At 29.9% G+C, this 10,030-nt stretch overlaps 2 protein-coding genes across 2 annotated transcripts; both read right to left on the bottom strand.

Annotated features, from left to right (window-relative positions):
- Positions 1-1,769: 1,769 nt before the first annotated feature.
- LOC131641261 (F-box/LRR-repeat protein At4g14096-like) lies at positions 1,770-2,915 on the bottom strand. Its single transcript, XM_058911566.1, has 2 exons — positions 2,028-2,915; positions 1,770-1,931 (listed from the first exon to the last, which is right to left on the bottom strand). The coding sequence occupies exons 1-2, from the start codon at positions 2,913-2,915 to the stop codon at positions 1,770-1,772; spliced, it is 1,050 nt and encodes a 349-aa protein (XP_058767549.1).
- Positions 2,916-8,277: 5,362 nt separating this feature from the next.
- Positions 8,278-9,423, bottom strand: LOC131641262 (F-box/LRR-repeat protein At4g14096-like). Its single transcript, XM_058911567.1, has 2 exons — positions 8,536-9,423; positions 8,278-8,439 (listed from the first exon to the last, which is right to left on the bottom strand). The coding sequence occupies exons 1-2, from the start codon at positions 9,421-9,423 to the stop codon at positions 8,278-8,280; spliced, it is 1,050 nt and encodes a 349-aa protein (XP_058767550.1).
- Between the last annotated feature and the right edge of the window lie 607 nt (positions 9,424-10,030).

Genomic DNA, 10,030 nt, shown 5'->3' with positions numbered 1-10,030 from the left:
ATTTTCCAAAAAAATTGACTTTTTTTGGAACATTTTTTTCTCCTAAAAGTAAAAAATTATATTTTCTCAAAAATATAAATTTTTTTTTTTATTTTCAGAAAATATATTGTTTTAAACAAAAAAATTTATTACTTTTTTTTTCAGAAAGAAAAGAAAACTTTCTACAAACATTTTTTTTCTAAATTTTTTTTTAAAAAAATAAACTAATTTAATTTTTATTTTGAATAAAGATGTTCAAAAATATATGAATTTAGTTGAAATCATATTAATAAAGTTATCATAAATTATTTCTCTAACACAATTCGGGTGTCTAGTACCATTCATTCAAAATAATAAAGCACTTTCAAAAGAATGCTCTAATTAATCTGAATTCACTGGTTAAGTTAGATATAGATGAATGATTTTAAAGGATGATATTCACAAATACTTTGTTGCTCAAGTTAATAAGTAAGCTAAGAAGAACTAAGATATTGAGAGTCTTTAAATAGAAATTTCAAAGAGGTCAAAATTATGAGTGGAGTTAATAAAAATAAAAGTTAAAATAAATACATAAGAGAGATAATAAAATCCAAATGAATAAAAGTTCACATTAATGGAAATCAATTTCTGCTAGTTACTTGTGTAGGAAAAAAGCTTTAACATGTACTAAGATAAAATAGAGGAAATTTTTGTTGTCTAATCCCTTAGAAATCCATTGTCCAGGAGTAATTTTTACTGATATCGATTCAAAATTTCTAATAATATATCTCAAAATTTTATATCCATTTAACGTCTGCAAACTATAAATTACTTTTTGAAATATTCAAATTACAGGTTTTGGAATATGATCTTACAAATAATTAATTTAGAGGGTACAAATGGAAAAAAACCTACCCCAGACAGAATATTGAAGACTTTACCATAAGAAAATAAATGTAATACTATTCAAAACTGTAACACTATTCAAAACTGTAAGCTTACGCGCACGGCATGAAACATAAAACTGTAATATTACGCGCACGGCATGAAACAGATTATGCACAACCAGAAATGCGGCGTGCACAATGCAATTGCAAAGAAACGCACACGGACCAAAAATGCATAAATAAGAAATGCATTAAACCAGTACCGGGAATTATTTAGTAAACCAGAAACATTTAATCACGCAACAGTGCAGAATCGTATAAACCAGAAAAATCACGCAACAGCATAAACGCACAAGTGCAGACTATGCAAAAACATAAATCAAAACACAGGCACAACAGAGAAATTGAAATACAAGAACACAAGAATTGATTACGGAATTCAGTCTTCACAGGGAGAGAACAACTCATTCATTGTCAATCATAAAATATGAATTAAGATTACAAAATGAGAACCCTTTGAAATCTCCCTTTCAATGTTCAGCATGAACAACCAACAGACACGAGCCTTTCAACCGCTCAAATTTGTGACAAAATATTAAACATCACGATGACCCTAGTAGTTTATATCTTTACACTGGAGATAAATTTAAATGTGTGTCCTTTATGGAGGCAGCATCAAACACACAGTTGCGATCCAGGGAGAAAACTAAAAAGATCTATCTGTCATCATTTCACCAGCCTGCATACCTTCACTACACAAGTAAAAATGAACAAAATATTTATAAATACAATTATGATATAAGAATTTTATAATTTTTTGACTGAAAGTAATTATAATCAAAGACATTGAAGGATGCATACAAAAATAAAATTACTAAACCAAAAATAATTTCTCCAAAAAATTGAATGCACATCTAACCTTAATCAATCTATGATGTCAACCTTTGTTGAATGAGAGTTTTTGAGCAAAAATTCCACTAGTAAATCCGGTATGAATGAAGATTGTTTCTTTTTCACTTTAAGCGACTTCAAGTTACACAAGGAAGGGAGATGAACCTTGAATAAGTTAGGAACTAAAGAAAGAACCTGAGCAAACAAGGTGAGTTAGTATGAGTTTAAAACAAGTAAAATCTTTTACAAAATTTATAAATACAATAGAAAAGTACATATACCATAAAGTACCTGGAGAGTTAGTGAAGAAACTGTTATTGACTTTACATTAACAAGCTCAACCAGAAAGTTGAGTAGAAAAACCGAATATTTTGCAGAGTCTAACATCAAGCTTAGATCAATGTCTATGTGTTCAATAGAAGACAAATTGCTTTTCCTCCCATAGAGTTTGTGAAAAGGACAACCAATAAAAGAAAAAATACAAAGATTTGGAGTAGATAACTCAATTTCACAACAATCATCGGGAGGATTATCACGGGTGACTATAGTTAAACGGACAAGTGAGGTACTCAATAGGCAGAGGTTTTTTACGTGACAATTATCAATGATCAAAGTATTTAACTTGTGTAATGCCGAAAAAGGCTCAGCACGACCATCATCGCCAACAGGAAAGGCGAACGCATGCAGATGCAATTCAGTTAATGATGGCAAATTCAGAGAATAAGGAAATAGTTCTATGATAGAATAAAAGTTAGGGTGAAGAATTTTAAGAGATGTCAAAGTGTGAGATGAAAATAAGGTCGGAGGAAAATTTTGAATGTTATATGAGACATAGATGTCTAAGTGTTGGACATTGTGTGAAATTCCGTAATTAATGACCCTTTTGAGTAGGCGAGGTTGGACCCCACCATCACGGTAAAAAGTGAGAGTATGTAGTGCGGTTGAGTTATCTCGAAGAGACAAAAGCTGAGTTACTAATGGAGTGAAATCCTTGAAATACTTAAAGTTGAAGGAGTTTAATCGAATAGTAAGAAGATGCTTCCAGAGATGGTTCCATCTTGGGGAAAGAATGCAAGTTTGAACTGCACGTTCCGAAGGTAAAAATGATAAAATGAGAAGAAGAATGCAATCTGGTAAATCACTTAATCTGTCTTTGCTCTCTAGCCTTTCTCTCTTCATTTTGACGAACAGTTCTATAAGAAAAATGGGAAACAAAAGAAACAAGAACAATGAAGTGTTATTATGAAAGTTGGTGATTAATTGATTATAGAAATTAGAATACCTGTGATGAATGGTAAAATAGGATTTCAAAGAACGCGATCTTGATAGACACCTTTCGCCGCTGCTTTTCACCGTCTGAGAGTGCTAACGGGATTTTCCAATGTTTCTTTGTGTTGGTTGGCGGCAAGAGGGAATATTTATATAAATAGTAATTTTCAAATTTTATATTAAACTATCTATGTTTCAAATTTTTTTTTTAATAAAAATCATGCGTTAGATTAATTGGTGTCTATGTATGAGTCATATGTATGTGTCAGTTTCATTGATGTTTATCTATATTTATTATACGCATAAATCAATTGGTTTATCCAAAATACAGTTTTGAAAGTACGCGCCAATTAGTCTAACGTATACTCTTTGTTGAGTATTTTTAAAATACAGTTTTGAGAAAGATAGTTATTTTAAAATTTAAGTTGCGGAATATGATAATTTTAGAAAAGAATATGGAAATTGTTTGTTAAAGAAGGTATTTGACAAAATAATAATTACAAAAGTAAATTATATTCCTTTCCTCCATATTATACTATTTTTATCTCTTTTATTAAATTATACATTCTTCTTCTCTTATATATATATATATATATATATATATATATATATATATATATATATATATATATATATATATATATATATATATATATATATATATATTTATATATAATATATTATACTTAGTAGTTTATAATATTTAATAAATGTTTTATAAAAAATTAGCAATTGAATCATCCCACGGCAGTTCCGATCTTCTTCTCCGATGGAGGGACTGTATCTACCTGCAAGAATAAGCCAAATAAATGAACAAAAGACACCCTACCCCCTAAATCGAGGGCTACGAGTTCATTGGTAGTGTTAGTTTCGCTCGAAAAGGCCTGCAAATTGTGTTTCAAAGCTTAGCAGTTCGAAAGCCCTAGTAATGGTGCGAGGCGATTCCGGTTGAGAGCTTCACATGTAATACGTCAGAACTATTCAAAACACCTCCAGAAACATGTTAGTACCATTATCTTGAGTTAAAAAGGATAGAAACATGAAGATTAAATGAACAAAAAATATGATGAAAGTGAGGCCATGTATGCATGATTTATTGTGTTACAGCCATGGAGTTTGTTCCATACTTAACCAAACCTACCTCAGAGGTGTAGTGGAGGGATTGAAACTGCTTGAGAAGAGTTGTAAAATCAAATTCGATTATGCAAGTTTTGTGAAGATTTCCTTTTAGAGTGAAACCCTAATGCTATGGCCTTCTCCTCCAATTTTAATGTCCCTCTATTCTGAACAGACTCGGATATATATATGGAGCATATTAGGTTAACAAAAGTGGCTCAAATCTTTAATTGGAAAGAGATGGAGATTTGATTTTTTAATCATGCAAAACATTCTATATTTGAATCTTATCTTGCTCAATCAAGTTTCCATGGATTTAACTCCTATTATAGCCCATTGAATGATTTAAATTGATTAGAAAACAAATCCCTTGATTTAAAATCTATTTATTCTATATTTTATTTGATTTATTTAACATTTAAATGAATAAAAATTCATATAAATATAAATAAAAAATCATAAAAATAAAATAATAGACTTAAAGGTCTTGAATTAGCCCATGGATGAGTTTAAAGTCCAAAATCTAGGCCCAATAGTTCAAAAACATAAATTTATGAAATTAGGGTTTCATGTCCTTCTTGATTTTTAGCCAACTTGTGAACTTCATATCTCATTCAATTTTTATGGTATGGAGATTTTCTAGAACTTTTGGGAAAGCCCAAGATATCTTCTACAAGCCACTTTGGAAGCTTTTTTGCATTTGGAGATTTTATCTTGATGATATGGCTCCTGAAAAAAAAAAACAACTTTTTGCGAACTTCTATAAGGACCTGTAATGTTTAGGCTCATATCTCCCAATTGAAGCATTTTTAGACTTGGCTTGTGAGAGTCAAATTTGTAGAGAATTCAATTTCCTTCAAAATGAGCTTTAGATGGAAAATTTATGATGTTCCATGTGAAAGTTATGGCTGGTCAAAGTTGGGTTGACTTTCTCCTTAAAAAACCTAATTTAGAAACTTAGGTTTTTGATGATTTTAGAGCTTTTCTTGATGAATCATGATCAATCCTTGATCAAATGATGAATGATACTTCAAAATGAGGATGTTGACAAAAAATCAGGAATTTTGACTGTACTTTGACCACAGTTGACTTTTAGGTCAAACCAGTCGCCCATTGATCATTTGAGCAGTTGACTGAGCAAATCCTACGAATCAGAGCTTGAAACTTGGCATGAGGACCCTTTGAAGCATATGAGAGGCCGTGGGATCCATTTGAGGTCTTAGAACTTGATTTTACTTTGAGAAATACAAAACCCTAGTTTAGAGGTTGTTGTTTAGGAGAGAGACTGTATGCTTCCTTCTTGTGTATCTTTGAGCATTTGAAAGTCAGATGGACTGAAATATGAATAAATATGATGGGCAAATTTTGGGGTATGACACATGCAGATGCAATTCACTTAATGATGGCAAATTGAGAGAATAAGAAAATAGTTCTCTAATAGCATAAAATTTAAGGTGAAGAATTTTAAGAGATGTCAAAGTGTGAGATGAAAAATCATATTTCAACCCATTTAGAGAGAGGAAAATAAAGTTGCGCATAACACAACTAAGGTTTCGGTTGAGATTGAGATTGAGAGAAATCTTAATGTAAAATAATCATTTAAAAGTACATATTAATTTAATATCAGGAACAAAACTACACGCAAGACCGTCTTTGAGGACGTGCAAGGCGGGCTACCGCACATGACTTCAAAATTTTCACGGTTAAACCGTATATCATTGTTTTATAAGGACCAAAAATAAATTTTAATAATTTTATAGATAACAAAAACATATTTAAACCTTATTTATTTTCTCAAGAAGAAGTAGAAGTAGTTGTATGGTCTCTTTTTCCTTTTCTTTGCAAGAAGTTTTTTAGGGTTAAGAATTTTAACATAAAATGCAAATTTATTAAGCTAAAATAGTACAATATTTGTTTCTAATGATAATTATTCATTAGTAATAATTCAAATGCGTCATGTAAATAGTTAAGTTTTACATTCATAATGAATTAAATTAACAGAACTTAACCTTATTTTTCTAGACCTTTCTCACAATCAATTATATGGTGAAATTACATTGAAAATCACAAGTTGAAAAGTTTGCAAGCTTTGTTCCTTTATCACAATCCTTTTTAAATTTCTTAAAAATTGGAAATATGTATGGATACATCGTTAATTCAAATTACTAATCCATAACCATATATAATTATAATTATATTATAATCGGTTATTAAAATCAATTGTCATAATTTTAAAACTGTTATATTCACAACCAATTTTATAATTAGTTGTGATTTAATTTTTCTTTTAATAATTTTTATCAAGAATTTTTTATTTTATTGTTAGGAAAAAAACATCTTTTTAAAAAAAGCATATTTCTTGTTTTTTGAAAAAATTTTGGATTTTTTATTTTCCAAAAAAATTGACTTTTTTTGGAACATTTTTTTCTCCTAAAAGTAAAAAATTATATTTTCTCAAAAATATAAATTTTTTTTTTATTTTCAGAAAATATATTGTTTTAAACAAAAAAATTTATTACTTTTTTTTTCAGAAAGAAAAGAAAACTTTCTACAAACATTTTTTTTCTAAATTTTTTTTTTAAAAAATAAACTAATTTAATTTTTATTTTGAATAAAGATGTTCAAAAATATATGAATTTAGTTGAAATCATATTAATAAAGTTATCATAAATTATTTCTCTAACACAATTCGGGTGTCTAGTACCATTCATTCAAAATAATAAAGCACTTTCAAAAGAATGCTCTAATTAATCTGAATTCACTGGTTAAGTTAGATATAGATGAATGATTTTAAAGGATGATATTCACAAATACTTTGTTGCTCAAGTTAATAAGTAAGCTAAGAAGAACTAAGATATTGAGAGTCTTTAAATAGAAATTTCAAAGAGGTCAAAATTATGAGTGGAGTTAATAAAAATAAAAGTTAAAATAAATACATAAGAGAGATAATAAAATCCAAATGAATAAAAGTTCACATTAATGGAAATCAATTTCTGCTAGTTACTTGTGTAGGAAAAAAGCTTTAACATGTACTAAGATAAAATAGAGGAAATTTTTGTTGTCTAATCCCTTAGAAATCCATTGTCCAGGAGTAATTTTTACTGATATCAATTCAAAATTTCTAATAATATATCTCAAAATTTTATATCCATTTAACGTCTGCAAACTATAAATTACTTTTTGAAATATTCAAATTACAGGTTTTGGAATATGATCTTACAAATAATTAATTTAGAGGGTACAAATGGAAAAAAACCTACCCCAGACAGAATATTGAAGACTTTACCATAAGAAAATAAATGTAATATTATTCAAAACTGTAACACTATTCAAAACTGTAAGCTTACGCGCACGGCATGAAACATAAAACTGTAATATTACGCGCACGGCATGAAACAGATTATGCACAACCAGAAATGCGGCGTGCACAATGCAATTGTAAAGAAACGCACACGGACCAAAAATGCATAAATAAGAAATGCATTAAACCAGTACCGGGAATTATTTAGTAAACCAGAAACATTTAATCACGCAACAGTGCAGAATCGTATAAACCAGAAAAATCACGCAACAGCATAAACGCACAAGTGCAGACTATGCAAAAACATAAATCAAAACACAGGCACAACAGAGAAATTGAAATACAAGAACACAAGAATTGATTACGGAATTCAGTCTTCACAGGGAGAGAACAACTCATTCATTGTCAATCATAAAATATGAATTAAGATTACAAAATGAGAACCCTTTGAAATCTCCCTTTCAATGTTCAGCATGAACAACCAACACACACGAGCCTTTCAACCGCTCAAATTTGTGACAAAATATTAAACATCACGATGACCCTAGTAGTTTATATCTTTACACTGGAGATAAATTTAAATGTGTGTCCTTTATGGAGGCAGCATCAAACACACAGTTGCGATCCAGGGAGAAAACTAAAAAGATCTATCTGTCATCATTTCACCAGCCTGCATACCTTCACTGCACAAGTAAAAATGAACAAAATATTTATAAATACAATTATGATATAAGAATTTTATAATTTTTTGACTGAAAGTAATTATAATCAAAGACATTGAAGGATGCATACAAAAATAAAATTACTAAACCAAAAATAATCTCTCCAAAAAATTGAATGCACATCTAACCTTAATCAATCTATGATGTCAACCTTTGTTGAATGAGAGTTTTTGAGCAAAAATTCCACTAGTAAATCCGGTATGAATGAAGATTGTTTCTTTTTCACTTTAAGCGACTTCAAGTTACACAAGGAAGGGAGATGAACCTTGAATAAGTCAGGAACTAAAGAAAGAACCTGAGCAAACAAGGTGAGTTAGTATGAGTTTAAAACAAGTAAAATCTTTTACAAAATTTATAAATACAATAGAAAAGTACATATACCATAAAGTACCTGGAGAGTTAGTGAAGAAACTGTTATTGACTTTACATTAACAAGCTCAACCAGAAAGTTGAGTAGAAAAATCGAATATTTTGCAGAGTCTAACATCAAGCTTAGATCAATGTCTATGTGTTCAATAGAAGACAAATTGCTTTTCCTCCCATAGAGTTTGTGAAAAGGACAACCAATAAAAGAAAAAATACAAAGATTTGGAGTAGATAACTCAATTTCACAACAATCATCGGGAGGATTATCATGGGTGACTATAGTTAAACGGACAAGTGAGGTACTCAATATGCAGAGGTTTTTTACGTGACAATTATCAATGATCAAAGTATTTAACTTGTGTAATGCCGAAAAAGGCTCAGCACGACCATCATCGCCAACAGGAAAGGCGAACGCATGCAGATGCAATTCAGTTAATGATGGCAAATTCAGAGAATAAGGAAATAGTTCTATGATAGAATAAAAGTTAGGGTGAAGAATTTTAAGAGATGTCAAAGTGTGAGATGAAAATAAGGTCGGAGGAAAATTTTGAATGTTATATGAGACATAGATGTCTAAGTGTTGGACATTGTGTGAAATTCCGTAATTAATGACCCTTTTGAGTAGGCGAGGTTGGACCCCACCATCACGGTAAAAAGTGAGAGTATGTAGTGCGGTTGAGTTATCTCGAAGAGACAAAAGCTGAGTTACTAATGGAGTGAAATCCTTGAAATACTTAAAGTTGAAGGAGTTTAATCGAATAGTAGGAAGATGATTCCAGAGATGGTTCCATCTTGGGGAAAGAATGCAAGTTTGAACTGCACGTTCCGAAGGTAAAAATGATAAAATGAGAAGAAGAATGCAATCTGGTAAATCACTTAATATGCCTTTGCTCTCTAGCCTTTCTCTCTTCATTTTGACGAACAGTTCTATAAGAAAAATGGGAAACAAAAGAAACAAGAACAATGAAGTGTTATTATGAAAGTTGGTGATTAATTGATTATAGAAATTAGAATACCTGTGATGAATGGTAAAATAGGATTTCAAAGAACGCGATCTTGATAGACACCTTTCGCCGCTGCTTTTCACCGTCTGAGAGTGCTAACGGGATTTTCCAATGTTTCTTTGTGTTGGTTGGCGGCAAGAGGGAATATTTATATAAGTAGTAATTTTCAAATTTTATATTAAACTATCTATGTTTCAAATTTTTTTTTTAATAAAAATCATGCGTTAGATTAATTGGTGTCTATGTATGAGTCATATGTATGTGTCAGTTTCATTGATGTTTATCTATATTTATTATACGCATAAATCAATTGGTTTATCCAAAATACAGTTTTGAAAGTACGCGCCAATTAGTCTAACGTATACTCTTTGTTGAGTATTTTTAAAATACAGTTTTGAGAAAGATAGTTATTTTAAAATTTAAGTTGCGAAATATGATTATTTTAGAAAAGAATATGGAAATTGTTTGTCAAAGAAGGTATTTGACAAAATAATAATTACAAAAGTAAATTATATT

The sequence above is a fragment of the Vicia villosa genome, unplaced genomic scaffold (assembly GCF_029867415.1).
Source record: "Vicia villosa cultivar HV-30 ecotype Madison, WI unplaced genomic scaffold, Vvil1.0 ctg.003594F_1_1, whole genome shotgun sequence".
NCBI classification, from domain to species: domain Eukaryota; kingdom Viridiplantae; phylum Streptophyta; class Magnoliopsida; order Fabales; family Fabaceae; genus Vicia; species Vicia villosa.
The sequence above is the reverse complement of the archived record's forward strand: the minus strand, read 5'-3'. Positions and strand labels throughout refer to the sequence as shown.

What these genes read in the sequence shown, in the direction of transcription:
- LOC131641262 (XM_058911567.1), bottom strand. Translation starts at nt 9,423, where the DNA reads ATGAAGAGAGAAAGGCTAGAGAGCAAAGGCATATTAAGTGATTTACCA. An exon ending in TTTCTTCACTAACTCTCCAG is followed by an intron (nt 8,440 to 8,535) that starts GTACTTTATGGT and finishes TTGTTTGCTCAG; the next exon opens with GTTCTTTCTTTAGTTCCTGA.
- LOC131641261 (XM_058911566.1), bottom strand. Translation starts at nt 2,915, where the DNA reads ATGAAGAGAGAAAGGCTAGAGAGCAAAGACAGATTAAGTGATTTACCA. An exon ending in TTTCTTCACTAACTCTCCAG is followed by an intron (nt 1,932 to 2,027) that starts GTACTTTATGGT and finishes TTGTTTGCTCAG; the next exon opens with GTTCTTTCTTTAGTTCCTAA.